Below are 16,872 nucleotides of genomic sequence, written 5' to 3'. Positions count from 1 at the left end.
GAGCCCAGGAAAAATAAGTACTGAAGACATGAGGTTGGTGCGTTTACCTGACACCATGATCAGTGTAGCTCCAATCGTATTTTGGTGTCTGATGTTTCTCTCATGTTTCAGCCTTGGGTGCCTGGACAATGGGAGAGCAGCGTATGTCAGTGTCAGATCCCTTGGCACCAGGAAAATTGATTCAGTGAAAGATCTGACCCAGGTCTCTGAGGGAACTTGAGTAGATTAAAAAATTTTATTAAAGCTAATGTTAAAAAATTATATAGTATACAGGTTAAGAAAAGTGTCTCTACATCTGGGTATAGTGTTTAGATTATCCACAAATACAACGTTTGTTTTTAAAGTCATAAGATACATATAGTGCACAATCAGCAATAATCCAAATTTAGGTGAATAAATTAAAGAATACAGTTTAGATAAACAGAGAGTTGGTTGTGGAAAGTAAATATAGCAATGAGTGAAGATTGTCCCTCAGTAATTGAGAATTTAGGGTAGGTTGTCCATTTAGAAAATACAATCCATCAGGAAAGTATTTCCGTTACTTTCCTGACAACGCTTCTCATCTACACACTGCACTTCTTTACTCCTCTTGAAGAAGACTAGTCATCATTGGTCCGCTGCCAAGGACAAAAGTGCAAAAGCTCCTAAACCCTTGGGGAAGAAAATGCTACTCTTCAGATGTGCATAGAAAATTACTGAGCTGGCTAAGATAATATGGCTACTTGATTTGAGATTGATAACTTCTTTGTTACACTGGACTCCCTTTTTGCCTTTTCTGTCAGTTAGTCTATCATTGCTGAGGACCTTCAAGTTGTGAAGGATATGCTCAGAGCCATTTGTTTCTGACATGGCAGAAAAGTGTATTTTAAATATGATGGAGATTGTTTTTTCGTGTTGTTTTTTTCCTTGCTAAAATCTTCAGATTGTCACCTTGAAGGGCAAACAGAGGTGGAAGATGATTTCCAGAGCTATTTGATTTGGAAATGGAGGAGTCACTCCAAGAACTGAAAGATTTCCATATTTTACCCCAAGCCACATCGACTACCAAGAGAGGCTAAATGGCATTGTGTTGCTGTTAAGAGGGCACGTTGTTAATATGTGGGCAGAACTAAGTTTTTCTGCAGAACATGTAGGCTATTTTTAGAATACAGGGATAATTCTAGGGTCTGGTGTACACTAGGAAATTAGGTTGGTATAACTACATCGCACAGGGGTGTAAAAAATCCACACCCCTGAATGACACAGTTAAACTCATCTACCCCCACCAGTGTAGACAGTGCTGAGTTGACCAGAGCATTCTTGTGTTGACTTAGCTACCACCACTCTTGGGACGTGGATTACCTATGCTGATGGGAGAAGCCCTCCTGTCAGTGTTGGTAGCATCTTCATTGAAACACTATAGTGTTTAAGCGTAGACAAGCCCTATGAAACAGTCAGTTCTCCTCAGAGATGTCAAGTGGATTAGATCATCTACACCCCATTTATTACAAAGTTCTGTCTATACCAGTGGTTCTCAGCCCAATGGCCACTTGCAGCCCAGTCAGCACACAGGTGCAACCCATATGACATCCTAAGGGCCACACAGATAGCTTGTAGATATATATATTGTGTGGATGCAGCCCACATAACACACAGAGAGCTGCATATGTGACCCACCGTGGTAAATAGGTTGAGAACTACTGGTCTGTGCCCTTATACAGCCCTACTTTCTTGAGTTCTTTCCATGTTAACATATGGGTGTACAAGCTGGGAATCTACCAAACGTATAGACAGACACCTAAATGCCTTTGAAAGCAAATGTCTTAGAAAAATACTAGGTATTAAATGGAACAAATCTGTAACAAATGCCCACATTTGTTTGAGTTCTACAACCCCTTATTGCTCAAGTTACCCAGAAGAGAAGATGGAAATATTTGAGATTTGTTAAGAATTAAGCAAGAGCATCTTCCATGGCAGGCATGCCATTTGGCAGTTAGAGGAACATGCAAGAAGGGCTGACTAAAACAATCCCTTGAGATGCTACTCATAGGGAAAACTTACGGGATTTAACATAGAGGGGGTTCAGATTTTGGTATTACTCACTGATGTGATAGTCATTCTTTGTGTGTCTAGTAACTTCTAATACACTCATAATGGTGTCTGTTACAAAATTAAGAAATGTACTAAGTCCATAACAAATTTTGTTCACCACGATTCCTTGATTTAACCGCTGTTACTTTTTTCTTAATCATACCTATCCATGATGTGTAAAGGCAGTTGTTTTTCAGCCTCTATTATTGAGCAAAGATTTGAGACTTCATTGAGGCCAGTGTCTCAGCTATCTTCTCAAAATATTTCTTTCTCAGTATCTTCGTCTTGCTTGAGTTAAGCTTGAGCTAGTTCATTTTCACTCACATGTGTCTCTGTTCCTGTCATCTGGGCAATAGTGTGTTGGCTGTCTGCTGAGCTGGCAAGGTTTCTGACATCAGATGCTGCTTTCAAGAGGCATTTTGACTTAGTGATAGGCGTTGTCTAGTAAATTGCCCTCTCTGAAGGAGGCAAAGCAAAGGTGTTCTCTGTCAGGAGTGTGCCTGGATGCTCTTTGCTGGCTTTATTGAACCATGGTGGCTAAGACTTCACATGTAGTAGTCCACACATCCCTCAGTGCTTTCAAGACCTCAGTTTGTGTGATTGGACCAAATGTTCCAAGGAAACTGGAGTGATCAGTTTTCTAATCTCATCTCTAGTAGATAGATCTTTTCAGCAAAGTAAGATGAGAATTACTCACAAGGTCTTGTTTTTGAGGTTAGGTGAACGCAGTCTGGAGGGATAGCTGACACACTGTTTGAAACAGTTCTGCCATCTTCTAATTTTTTTAGTTTCAAGGGCAGAAGATGAGGAGGGATTGTTTTTTCCACAGATGTTGTGTATGCGTGGGAATCTGATTAGATGCACAATGCATTTTGCAGCACTGCACTGTAGTCCGTGTGTGTGTGTGTGTGTACATGATCTAACATAGTTAACAGTGAGCCATAGAAACCATTTGGAAGAGCATTGATAGTACCATACATTTCAAATGAATATAATGCTCAGTCCTCTGGCCAATCAGATTGTCCCATTAATCATGTTCGTAATTTTGAATGTCCTTGTGTTCTAAACTTGCAATTGTTTGAGGTTGAGTAGAAGTTGGATTCTTACAGAATATGCTTCACTTATGTTTCTGTTCTTTTTAATTTAGTGTATGAAAATGATGACCAGCTGCTGTGGAATCCTGATTATTTAACAGAAGATAAAGTGATTGAATTCCTCAATGAAGCCTCCAGGCGAACAGGAGATGAGAAAGGACTAGAGGCAATTCCTGAAGGATCACATATTAAAGACAATGAACAGGTGCATATTGGAATTTGTAGTCCATAGTGTGTGTTATTTTATTGTAACTATCACGTTTGCTGTTCCCATACCTCAAAATCTGATTTGAGATTGCTTCTTTTTTCTCTTATCCCCATCAGAGGAACTGAATTGCTTCCACCCGCTGTTCCCAACAAAAGCAAATGTTTAAGATCCCAAATCAATAACACAGTGCATATTCAGTTTTAAAATTAAGTGCATTAAGAAACGTTTTTTATCTGCAAAGACCTACGTTCTGGTCTCTGTCTTCCTGTTGTAGATTTTATAGCACTTTACTAACTAAAACCAAATTCTGCTCCTGCCCTGAACAAAAGAACATGGACTTGACAAATGTGTGCATTGATGAGCCCTTTGATGTGCGCACGTGTCCAATTCTCATGGGAGAACAATGTAAATCTTGTTAATATGAATCTTTGGTGGGGAGAAGGGGCTGGACCTGTGAAGAAATGTGCATAAATTCCTTAAAGCACTAGATCACCAGTCCTGCAGATTTCCTAAGCTTTAGGATGTATGGTAAAACATAATTGGCAACCCAAGTTGGTTACTCTTTGTGTAACTAACCATATGTGCACATTTATTGGGATATCAGAATTTCATTTCTGAGTCTCTCCACAGAATAGGCATAGGCTATACCTGTTGTCACACTTCTGTATCTTAAGGATCAGTTGTAAAAATTTGTCCTATAAATTAAGGTAGAGCAAGGAAGCTATTTACAGTACATAACGCTGCAATATAATATTTTAGAACAAGAAATGAAGGGAAAAGTGTGTATTATACATACTCTATCTAGGAGGTGTATAACCTAAAAGTTATCTCCGTTAGTCTTCTGTATACTTATATTGCTGTTTTAAAAATAGTTTGTTCTACTGGATTTTTAGAGAAATTAGATTTTTCAGATTAAGTAAGTAATTGATCATTGAACCATTGTAGCAATACGCAAATTCAGTAGTATATGGAGTCATGCATATTAAATCTGTAGTTTTTCACCTTTCCAGGCATTGTATGAATTGGTTAAGTGCAATTTTGATACAGAAGAATCATTGAGAAGATTAAGATTTAATGTAAAAGCAGCCAGAGGTAAGAATACATAAAATTTTAAATGTACTTGTGTTTTTTTACCCCATGCCTCCTTTAATTTGGCAAAATCATTAAAATTTGGGCATTGATTGCTGCTGTCAGATAACTCTGATTACCGCAGAAATCTCACATCAGCATTGTGTAGCACTATTATCGCTCTTCCTCAAATCCAGGAATTAATGAACTCTGACCCCATGTTCAGAGTTCACTTCTAATGCAGCTATATAGGGATGAGCTTGGCACTGTGGTTCTAAAAGTTGAGGGCCAAGATGAGATTTTGGAGGACGAAGTGATGGGCATAGTATGAATATATAAGTACCTAGGCAATAACACACAAGAAGAGGGTTTATGAATAAAAACTTGACATTTTTAATCGTTACTTTGTAACGTTTTAAAATTTAGAACTTTAATGCACCCAACTAAAGTAGGAATTGTAGAGGGCTTATTCTCTATATTCATGCCTCCAAACTTTCATATAATTCACTAAAGTTAGTGTGTGAAATACACAAGAATTCAAAATTCTAAGTAAAAAGAGATTAGGGCTCTAAATCTTGTTGACAGAAAAAGATTCTAAACTTTAATAAACTAACTTAAATCTTTAGAAGGTGCTTTGGGTGCATTGTGCACTTTTTGTCCTTGTACAGATCTCTCCTTTGTATCCTTCTGTCATTTCCTCTTCATTCGTTTAACTTTTTACCCTCTCTCTTCCTGTTCTTTTCTTTGTGCACTCATCTGTTAGCACTCCCTGCCTGCTCAGCTTTTGAGTATTCTTTTTTTGAAGGTGATGACAGAGAAAATTAGTCCTAGATCTGTCTACACAAGAAAATCACTGTAAAACATAGATTCTCTTCTTTCTTCACCACCCCTCCTGTTGATCTGTGACTCTCTGTGTAGATGAGACCAACTGTTCAAAACCTGGGGTGAAATCCTGGCTGAAAGTCATGGAAACTTTGCCGCCAGGATTTTTCACCCTGTGATGTGGAAAGCATGATGGCTATTTACTGAGATAGGCCTAGCCTTAAGTCTAATATTTCTTGGCAGTTGCTCATTTCAGTTAAAGGTATTGTCAAGTTGATCTGTTTTGGTCTTCTCTGACACCCAAATTAGGGTCCTTTTATATTAGTAAAATGACCATTTGCTCTTCGTGGTTGTGACAGTGTGTCTCCGTGTACCTGTCCTTGAATGGTGTTGACAACAGTTCAGCTGGTAGTCCAGAAGGTATACTGCTGTCTTCCTTACCATTATGGAAGGCATGATAAAGGTGTGGTATGTCTCTTCACAGAGCTGTCCCTAGGGGGCGGCGAATCGGGGTGACTGCTCCGGGCCCTGTGCTTTGGGGGGCCCCACGGGTCAGCGCGATTGTGTGTGTGGGGGGGGGAGTGAACCATTGGCTGAGGGAGGCTACCCCCAGCCCTGCCCCTTCCACCCAAGGGAGAACGTGCGCCCCGGAGCACTTGGGGGGAGAGTGCACAGCACTGCCTTCCCAGCCCCGGGAAGGCGGACGGTGTGGCCCCACCAGCGGCACTGCTGAAGTGGGGCCCTGGCGGTGGGAGGGCCTGGAGTGTGAGCGGGTCCACATCTGGGTGTTTGCCTTCCCTACCTGCCCCCAGTGCAGTTGGCCCTGGAAGTGACATCACTTCCGCCCCGGGCCCCGCACTCCCCTAGGGATGGCCCTGTCTGTGCTAGAAATGTTTTTCAGAATGTTCTCAATGATTTCTAATACCAGTTCATCGTATTAGTAGCTGTAATGTAGGCAGCCCGTTGGCTGCACAGCCATTTTAACCTGCATCATGTTGATTAGGCCTGATCTGAGTAAATTTAGATGACAGTGCTTAAAATGGGAGCAGCAGCCACCTGGCTGTCAACACTAGGGCTTTCAATGTTGCTCACAGCACTGGAGCTGAACCAGTATTTGTGTTGAAATTTTTCATTTTTAAGTTTTGAAAAATTTCCTTAGTATCAGTGGTCCGGACTGTGTTTAAATGGTTTTTGTCCCATCTGTTCCAGTAGTTAAATGATATTCAGTATCCGCTGAGGATCCATTGCTGACAACTGTTAGCAAATGGTCACTTTTCCACTTTCAGACTGGAACAGATTCTTTCTGATTTTCACACTAATAATTAGAATTTCTGGAGGCTGTTCTCCTTTAATCATCTTATGATCAAGAAACTTAAATACAGAGTGTTTTTTGTATCAGAATCCTGAGTTTCCATTTGTTATCATTATACTGTCTCTTTAAAGTATGTTTTCTGTATTGTGTTTCTAATTTCAGAAGAGTTGGCTGTTTGGACAGAGGAAGAATGTAGGAATTTTGAACAAGGACTGAAGGCCTATGGAAAGGATTTTCATTTGATTCAAGCAAACAAGGTAAGGATGATTGATTTTAAAAATGGTAGTTATTTTCCTACTTTTTTTTGTAGCTGAAAAGATATTTAATATCTTTTGGCTTCCTTCCAAATCAGTTTTTTTTTTTTTCCTCCCCACTAGTCACTGAACTTACATATCCTTCTTTCACTTGATCTATCACAGGAGGGTGTTCTGATTAGCTTCAAGAGTTAGCTGGCATTGTATGGGATGTGGGAAAACCATTCTGAAATGCCGAGTTTTCATTGTGCAAGGCCTTAAATAGGTCTGTTTACAAAAAGTTTATCGTCAATATCACTTAATGCTTAACTGGTCAGAATGTATTATAATCTTGTTAAATAGACTTAAAGATTCTGCAGAGGGTGGTAGGCATCTTCGGAAATGCTACAACCAAGGTTGTTACAGGAATGTTAATAGGAATTTTCATATTGTAATAATTGAGTTTCTCCATTGATTGAATACCTGGACATTTTGCAGTTGAGTTCAAGATTTGACTGTATGCTTTGTTCAGAGCCCTAAGCAAGTATAAGTTAGAGGGTAATGAAAGCTTTTTCCCAGAATCCACTGGGAAATAAAATATAGGTGGAGTCTCCCCCTAGTATGCAACAAAAATTCATATTGGCTATCTGCAGGAATACTGGCGCAATGGTGTTTTTGCTTTTTGTCCAGAGGTGTCTCAGTCAGAGCACATGTAAAACCCATAAAAGGGGAACTTCAGAATCTGCTTTCTATAGTTTTCCATTATATGTTTTTGCCCACCCCACCTGCAATCTCTAGGGCAGATCCTCAGCTGGTATAAAATGTGAAGTCAAATGAGCATTTGACGTATTACATCATCTGCTCCAGGTTCCGAAAAGTTGTTCCCACTGCCATACCTCAGGGCATCAAACCTGCTTCACAAATCATTCCCTTTAATAGAGTCAAGGCTTGAGGCATCCTCTGTGTTAGCATGCTCCTGATGCTTCCCCTGGTCACTTGTGAGTGCTCTTCCTGCAGCACCCACCTCCTGTCACCACTGGACTTATTCCAGCTCAGTGCTGCAATAAAGTACTCTGCTATTTGAAATAGATGCCAAGGCCAGAAGGGACCATTTTGATCATCTGATCTGACTTCTGGTATATCACAGACCATAGAACTTCCCCAAAATAATTCCTAGAGGTATATCTTTTAGAAAAACATTCAATCTTGATATAAAAATTGTTAATGATGAAGAATCCACCACAACCCTTGTTAAACTGTTCCAATGGTTAATTACCCTCACTGTCAAAAATTTACACCTTATTTCTGGCTGAATTTGTTTAGCTTCAGCATCCAGCCATTGGATCATGTTATACCTTTCTCTGGTAGATTGAAGAGCTCGTTATTAAATATTCATTCCCCACGTAGATACTTAGCCTCTATTTGCATGATAGTTGCATGACTGGTAGTATGCCATGATTTTGCTCATGGTGTGTCCATTTCCACCTGAACCCTTGCCACTTGTGTTTTCTTGAGCTAAACTAGTCATTGAAATGTGTGGATATGGACATGCACAGAAATTTTCTCCCATTATGAATTAATGTTTGAATACAAAGGCATATGTTTGGGAAGCCCGCCTTCCCTGTTTAACTTGCTCCTTTTTAATTGATCAAAATCAGGATTTGGCATTTAGCTTTAGTAAAGTAACTTCCAGAATATTTCTGAATTATGCTAAAAAAGGTATATCACATGTATATAAGAATTGCCATACGGGGCTAGATGGACCTCTGGTTTGATTCGGTATCCTGTCTGACAGTGGCCAGCACTAGATGCTGCCAAGGAAAGTGTAAAATCCCTCCTATAGGCAGATGTGGGATAATCTGCTTTCCACACCCCTATCCTGGTAGCTCTCATCCTAATGTCTAATAGGTAGAGATGGGCTTAAGCCCTGAAACATGAGGTTTAAATATCCCTTCTAAAACTTTTGTCATGAACTATAACAATGCTGGGTATTTTTGATATCATATAAATGTCTAATTCCATTGTGAATCATGTTAATTTCTTGGCCTCAACAAGTTCTTGTGTCAGTAAATTACACGGTTTTTAATTATACACTGTGTGAAAAGGTTTTCATTTGGTTTTGAATTTCTCACTTTTTAATTTCATTGAACCTCTCCTTGTTCTTGTGTTCGGAGACCAGGAGAACAAACGTTCTCCATCTACCTTCTCTGTACTGTTTATTACTTTATATACCTTTATCATGTCACCCTGTTACTCATCATATTAAGATGAAAAATCTTAAGGGAATCATTCGTAGTACGCTTTGAGTTTCTGCTCTGGGCAAGCAGAATCTCTCAAAGTATAATGTGTCTCATGGTCTCTAGCAGAAAATACATTTGTATTCATCAATATTTTGTGTGGCACCTTTTTCACAGGTACGAACCAGATCAGTTGGCGAGTGTGTAGCATTTTATTACATGTGGAAAAAATCAGAGCGGTATGACTTCTTTGCACAGCAGACCCGATTTGGGAAAAAGAAGTACAATCTTCATCCTGGTGTAACGTAAGCTGTGCTATTTTTTCTTACATACATTTCAGATTTCTAGTCTTTTCTTAATATTGCTCTCTTCTAAAATAGAGTAAGAAGTTGATTACTCCATAATTTCAGTTTCCAGTAGGAGAGTGGCCAAGGGAGAAGAGATGCAATGAGTTCCATGCAGTGTAATTGCTAAAATAGAACACCTGTTAGTATTAAGGCTAAGTATTTACATTGAACAATTAATTTAATTTAGCCTGTTTTCTGATTGTGCATTGTCTGAACAGATCACAATTTCTATAGCTACATTCATTGGTGGATCTTTTATGCAAATACATCACAATCACAAATTTTAATTTGGCTTTCTGCAAGTATTCTGCAGTAGTTTTTTCAAATTTGTTGTTTTGGCAAACATTCATGTCAATAAACTTGTTCACCTGAATATTCAGAGAAAAAATAGTATGCACACACAGGCAAAGCCTGTTTGTTCACATTTTAAATGTTTGCAGGTAACTATTTTCAGCATTTGACTTGATGGTCGCACTTTTTGTTGCTTCTGTATGTTGAGCGCATTTTGCACACTGCCAGGAGCTCCTTGCATTCCTCAGTATTCCCTCCCCTGTATGCCAGCCTCCCATCAGGGACTCCCTGTACACAAGGTTATACATGGCCCCTTATTTCCCATGGACGAATAACAGGAGGATAAAAATTAGTATAAAGTGATTATAATGTTAACTGACTGTATAAAGTACCATCTAAATACTTGAAGTAGATATAAAAAAGGTGTGTGTGTACACACTATTTTACACACACTCCAACTTCTAAAAAGCCAAGCCAATGCTGAATGTGGTGTGTGTTTGTAGGGATTACATGGACCGTCTTTTAGATGAAAGCGAAAGTGCTGCTTCCAGTCGAGCTCCGTCCCCACCCCCTACAACCTCCAACAGCAGCACCAGCCAGTCTGAGAGGGAGGACAGCACAACTAGCAACAGTAATCAAAATGGTACGTGTAAACTGGTGTTTTTTCACCCCCATCTTCCTCACTTCTAAAAGAAGTTGCCACATCATAGCAATCTTGGAAATGGGCTGAAAAGTTGTAAACAGAATTTTTTTAATGAGCATAGCGAGAACCCTTGAAATATCTTCTTTCCAAGGGGTTCTGGCAAGGTATCAGCAGTAAATTACAAAATTAAAAGACCATTATTTGCACATAAATTTCAATACAAAATGTTTGGCAAGTTTAACCTTCTTCCTCTTCAGTGTTTTAGCCTTTTCAGATTCAGTCCTACCTGCATCTGTGCAGGTGCTTAACTAAGTAGTTCCATTGACTTTAAAGTCAATGGATGTTACAAGTTAATGCTTCTCCAGTGCTTGCTTCAGGTGACGCATCAGAAGCAGAGTTAACTGATCTTCTGTACTTACCAGGATTTGGGTGTTGGAGAGCTGGCAGCAGCAAGAGGAAGAGGGTTATAGACAGATGTCCAAAGGGAAGACAGCTGAGGGTGGAGGAGGATATGGAACAGTCCTCTCCTAATGTTTGGAAGTGACTGCACTAGCAGGAGGAAGGAAGATGTGTGTGCAGGAGGCCAAATCATATTGACCATTGAATCTGGAGGGAAGCCTTAAGTTGACCAACATGCTGCACAGGAGGTTGGATGGAGAGGTAGAGACATGCGCAGTTGCTGTTTATATTGGTAGCATTCCAGAGGTTAGCTGTACTTGTGAGCTAGCACTGAAAGGATTTAAATTCTCCTGATGCATATGCTATTATTTGATTCCTAAACATGACGACATCTCCTGTTACAAAGTTGAATCAGTCAAATTCTTGTCATCAAACTGTAAAGCCTGAAGTCCTGTAAGATTAAAATTTGCAGAACTCCTATTCACAGTGGGTTTTATGCATAATGAATATAATGGCTGAGCTCAGTGGATGAACTTTTAACAAGTGACAGCTAAACAGAGAAGATGTGTTTTAGACATTTATATACAGAATACTGTAGAACTATTCAATTTCACATTTGCCAGGTTTCACACAATTATTGAGGTAAATGTTTTTCTGTATGACCTACAGAGTTTATGAACTCTGCTGGCGCCCTAGATCCTGTCATATATCGAGATATGAGTATTTTACTTTTGATAATTTTGTTGGAAAAAGCTTCTCGCTTTTCCCAGACAAATTTCATTTGCATAAGGAAATAACCTTTTTTTAAGGCAGAATAAAAGTAGAAACTAAGCAGCTCTGGTTCTTGTAGGTTTGATTTTTAACTCACCTGCGAATTGAAGTAAGCAGCATTTCTTCAGAGGAAGAAGAGTTTAATGTGCCGCTTTAAATCTTTAAAATATGTGAGAATGGCACCTTGTTATTCCACAGATCCTCTCCCCCCATGTGGCAGTCATAGCTGCTGAGGTTACAAACAGAAATCAGCTTGTGCTCTTGTTAACCCTGCTGAGCCAGTACAACTGTCTGAGGGAGCTGGCTTCTGTTCATCATGGTGCACCAACAGAAATAGTTACTAACTTCCAAATCCAGGGCCAGTCCAACTCAGTAAAGATGGAGGTTTTAATTGATGTTACTGAAGACATAATTTGGAGAAAATATGTTGCACCCAGCATCTGAGGGCATAGTTTGGCCTGCAGAACCTCTGTTACCAGGGTGCTGTGCAAGAAGAGAAGAATCCGGTTCGATTCCTAGAGTTCAAGCTGAAGTTTCAAGTTTGGCAATTAGGGGGGAAAAATTGTTTGTAAACTGCGCCTGTTTGATTTGGAACTCCATGGGACACAATAAACATGAACCCCATGCTCTCATTGTTAGGCACTCTTCAGTGTAGAAGAGCATTTTAATTAGATCATTTTTAATTAAGGAGTATCAATGACAAATGTTTAAAATTTTCTAATACCTTAAAAAAAATGCATTAAGCAACTTTGAAAGTTAAAGAACACAAGCTATCAATCATCTCTTGCTAAGTAATGTTGAGGTGTAGAGAGAAAAATTACAGTAGGATTGTGGAAAAGAAACAGCTCCTTCATTGCACGTGAGATGGACCTGAAAGTCTGTGAAACCTCCAGGCTGGGTTAGGAGTATATTTTTCTCAACTGCCAGTCACTGTAGCTTAGACACAGAAACTTGACGCTATCTTCATGGTAGATCAGTTTCCATTTATTGCTTTCATCTTATACTATTTAGAAAAAGTAACAATTTGGGTTTTTGAGGAGGGAGTTTCCTTATGCTTTAGAATGGGTGCTGTATCCTGGAGGAAAACTATTCAGTTAACTCTTCTCAGGTTGATATAGGCATGAACCTTATAATAGGACTGAGAAATCTGTGGTACCTTAGGCATATGTATCTGAACTAGATTGACTGTAAAAGCTGTAGTTTGATTATCCAGCAAGACTGTGGTACTGCTGTATTCTATAGGATGTTGTTGTGTCTGGATCTGAGCTACAGCTTTCCATAGCTTCAGGGATGGATCTCCTGGAATGGCAGTAAATTTGAGATGTCACATGATGAAGATACTTATACCGAAGATTGGCTTTTTGGTTTTATGGACCTAAGGGTCTACTGTATTGATAGAAATTGCTTAAATATCTAGTTCATATTTCTTCTGTAATGCAGGTGTATCCACTAATGGTCCAGGTGAGATATCGAGTAAAGATGAAGTAAAAATTGAAGGATTGCATGTGAATGGACCTACAGGTGGTAAGAAAACACCTCACACAGATCTGGACACAAATGGATATGAAACTGAAAACCTTTCCATTGACCCTAAACTTGCTCATTCAGCTGCAAGAAATGAAAATGATTCTGAAGAAAAAAATGAAAGACCTGCAAAGAGGAGAAGAATCAACAGCAATGGAAAAGAAAGTCCAGGTTCCTCAGAGTATTTTCAAGAAGCAATATCACATGTGAAGTTTGAAGAACTAGAGACTTTGGATGATTGAATATGAGAACTGACTTTATTCCTTGGAGTAAATTCTGGGGTGCCTAAAATTTTCAGGGTTGATGGGTTACCTTACAAAATCAAACTCCTTGAAGCAATCTGAGATTTTTCTTTCACCTTTGAGTTGGCTCTGAAGTTCTGCTGTTTTTTTCAGACCTGAAATGCAGAACTGGAATATTTTGTTTCACAGAACTATTACTGTTCTGGCAGTATTTAGGTATTTTAAGGTGTTCGAGAAATGAATCCATAAACTTGTTTTATATGGTAAACACATTTCCTGCTTAATTTATAAAGGAAATTTCTCTTATACACATTCTTCAAATTGTTTGTAGATATAGTTCTACTGTACAAATTACATTTTTTTAAAGAGGAGAGCTGATTCAAATCTCAAAATGTCACTAGTAGTTAGTATGAAATTATAATTCCAAGACACAGTGGAGGAGCAGGTGTAGAGATTTTCAGTCTAGATGAAGAGAAGTGGTATACAATTAAGGAACTCCTATGAATCCTGAAAGTTATGAGCACGATTATTTTTATATATAGAAGTTTTTAAAAAATAAACCAAGTCAGGTTTGTATATGTAAAATTGTTGACATCAATGATGTCTTCCATATTCTTATCTGGGCTAAAGAAATACGTTCTGTATTTTTCCAGATTTCTTTGTAGCCTTTGAAAGATTTTTACAGTACTTATGTCTTGATTGAACTGTCCTTTCTTAAAACAAAAGCTTGTATAATTTTCTTAACTTGTACAATTGGTAAACTTTTATGAGAAAATAGATATTCTGAGTCTAATGTCAGCTTCATTTTTATTTTGCTAAAGTCTTTTTCTTAAAAAACAAAAAACATACTAAAAACAAATTTTTAAGTGTTTATGTAGTTATTACCAAGTCATATTTTCTTCTCAGAAAACTGTAAACATTAAAATTGTTAAAGGTTAAAATAGGGTGGTTAAAGCAGTCACATAATTATGAGAATCTGACTTCTCAAATTTCTGTCCAAGGACAAATAGTGATTTTGAGAATTTTGGAGTTAAGCATGATGCTTTTATTGCACAAACTTTCTTGCTTTTATTATACATTTTCAAATTTTATTTTTGAGGTCAGACAAAAGCTTAATTTCAGCCAAATCCTTAAATATGTTAAAAATTCATTAGTCAAGTTCAGGCATTAGATTATTCATGATTTTTAATAATCTTGTGCATTTCAGTGACCACAGAAGGGGTAGGAAATGGGTCAAGTGACTCTGGTTGCATAAGTTAGGAATTTAATGCACAGCTGGTAACTGTGGGCCTGATCTTGCATCTCTGTGAAATGTTGGGATTCAGATTATTGACTACTTCAGCAGGTGCAGAAACAGCATCTATGTACATAGTTGGCACAGCATGTATGTAAACATATATACATGTATATATGTAAGAGGCGATAGTAAGCGTTGGTATCTATTTTTAAGAGATTGTGCTAGAAAGGAAAACCCTTATCAAGGGAGGGAGATGCTAAATCTGTTGGTTGTAGCTTTCCCAATAAATGTTTGAAATTTTGTTGAGGTGGGGGGTTAGATCTGTGAAGTAGAAAGTTTACAAAGTTTACAGTACCAGTGCTTTTTAGCCACAGCTACACAAAATAGTGTAAAGAAACCCACAGGAAACATTGCCCTGATTGTCTAATTTATAAACTCTTGTCTTCTACTTCTGTGCTTTCACAAATATACTGTTACCTTTTTTTTAACTTGGTTATTTCTGCAGGTCTTCAAAAATTTATACGTGTCTTCAGAGCTTTACTTTGAAAATTATGGTCATGTGGTTTCAAACTAATTTGATTATCACATTCACTTACAAAAACACAACTTTTTTTTTCCCCTTCCCCTTTCAGTTTTTGCTTTTCACAAATGATCATGAGGCAGAGATAGAAACGCTGAGCCAAATTCTGACCTGTGTAACTCCATTGACTTAATTAGTTATGCTGGGTGTGAAATTAGCCCATTTTTCTCAGACACGTTAGGTGATCTGTTTTAACTAGTTCAGCTGACATTGGGGCATTGACATTCTTGTAACTGAAACTAGATAGCAGTTTATACAGAGAGACATAATCAAGAGAGTGTTTAATTTATGGCCTGCATTAATCTTGTGGAGTGATTGTTTTAGGAGGAGGTCATTGTCAATTTTAAAATTTGGTTTAACAGAAATCCAAAGTATCAAGTCTTATGTCAGAGATGGTATTTAGAAAGTTTCAGAACGAAGGTAGTGCAGTGCTTCTAAAAATCTTTACCTCTTTAATCAGAATCCTATTTTCAATGTATTATTTGTATGCATTTTTGTTTGCAAGTGGAAATACTTGCAAAAACATTTTATAGGAGAGTTTATAAGTAAATTGTCTCAGGCTTGTGTATAAAATATGGCACTGTGTACATTTTCAGAAATGTTGATTTGTTTTTAATCTTTTTATGGTATGCCTAAAGAGATCTGACATTCCATAATCATATAATATGTAATGCTCAGCTATTCTTAAAGAAGTATTTAATTATAATTTGCATTTTGTTTTATGCAGGTGTTTTATACAATATTTGGTTCATGTTCTTCAAAATGCAGCCACTATAATTTGATAAGTCATTGCACTACTAGCACTATTTAAAATTCTAGTAATATAGTAACTTTGATTCATTTCAGAAACATTCAGCACAGTTTGGAACCAAGGAATATTTGAACGAGCTTCCAAACTGCATTGAAAGACAGCAGCTTATGTGTAACACTTAGTATATTTTTCAAGCACTGTCATGATGTATCCAGCTGGATCAGGTGTCCTGGTTCATGAAGTGCTTTAAGAGTGCAGCCTGAATCAACAGAACTAACCTTTGGGCTTTATAAAAGATTTAAAGTGATATTTTGAAAAAAAAATTAAAAATTTACAAATTAGTTTTTATACATTTTTTTTCACGCGTAGTAATTTTGCACTGTTAGTAATTCCCTTGTCCTTTCCCCATTCCCTGTCTGCAATTCTGAAAAAGCTTATTAAAATATTTTTTTAATGGATTGTCTTTGTATACAATTATTGAGGTTTCTAAATTCAGAGCAGAACTTTTAATTGAGTGAATAATTCTGAAGGATGTGCAAATATATATTCATGTCTTACAGGGAGTTGGTAGCAACTCCAGAGTGAAGATTGTGATTTTCACTTATACCAAAAGTGAAATTCCCTTTTTTTCCAGTTTAATTATTGAGTTTAGTGTCCAAATCTTAGACTAACTTCTGTGAACAACTGAATTTTCTCCAAACTTCTCTCATACTCAGTTATTTCCCTAATTTGTGATTATCTAATTGGGCTACACTGTGAACTAACAGACCTGTCCAGTTACTTCAGCTACTTCTCTTTCCCAATGCCTCCTGCCTTCCTGACGCACTAGTTCCTTCAGCGACCATGGAGAGCCAAGTAGGGCTGTGAGGGGTGGGCTCTGAGAGAAATGTGGGAGGGCAGACAAGTTGGTGGGGCTTTGAGGGGTGAGAGATTTAGTGAGGGATGTGCAGAGGGAAGGAGGAGGAACAGGTTTATGTGCAGGAGAACCTGGGCTTGGGGGTGAGGGGCCTTGGCACTACAGAGAGCTGCTTCAGTTCTGGTTA

At 38.1% G+C, this 16,872-nt stretch overlaps 1 protein-coding gene across 5 annotated transcripts in view; it reads left to right on the top strand.

Moving 5' to 3' along the window:
• MIER1 (MIER1 transcriptional regulator) overlaps nt 1-16,094 on the top strand; it is a 54,002-nt gene extending 37,908 nt beyond the window's left edge. For all 5 annotated transcript variants that reach the window (XM_077823451.1, XM_077823449.1, XM_077823452.1 and 2 more), the window contains 6 exons: nt 3,218-3,369; nt 4,383-4,464; nt 6,737-6,831; nt 9,222-9,349; nt 10,186-10,325; nt 12,936-16,094. In XM_077823451.1, the coding sequence (XP_077679577.1) occupies nt 3,218-3,369; nt 4,383-4,464; nt 6,737-6,831; nt 9,222-9,349; nt 10,186-10,325; nt 12,936-13,261 (923 nt within the window). In that variant the 3' untranslated portion in view covers nt 13,262-16,094. The remainder of the gene's footprint in view (nt 1-3,217; nt 3,370-4,382; nt 4,465-6,736; nt 6,832-9,221; nt 9,350-10,185; nt 10,326-12,935) is intronic.
• Nucleotides 16,095-16,872: the final 778 nt, after the last annotated feature.

Source organism: Eretmochelys imbricata, chromosome 8 (genome assembly GCF_965152235.1).
Source record: "Eretmochelys imbricata isolate rEreImb1 chromosome 8, rEreImb1.hap1, whole genome shotgun sequence".
NCBI lineage: Eukaryota > Metazoa > Chordata > Testudines > Cheloniidae > Eretmochelys > Eretmochelys imbricata.
Note: the sequence above shows the minus strand (reverse complement) of the source record. Positions and strands in the feature narration are given on the sequence as shown.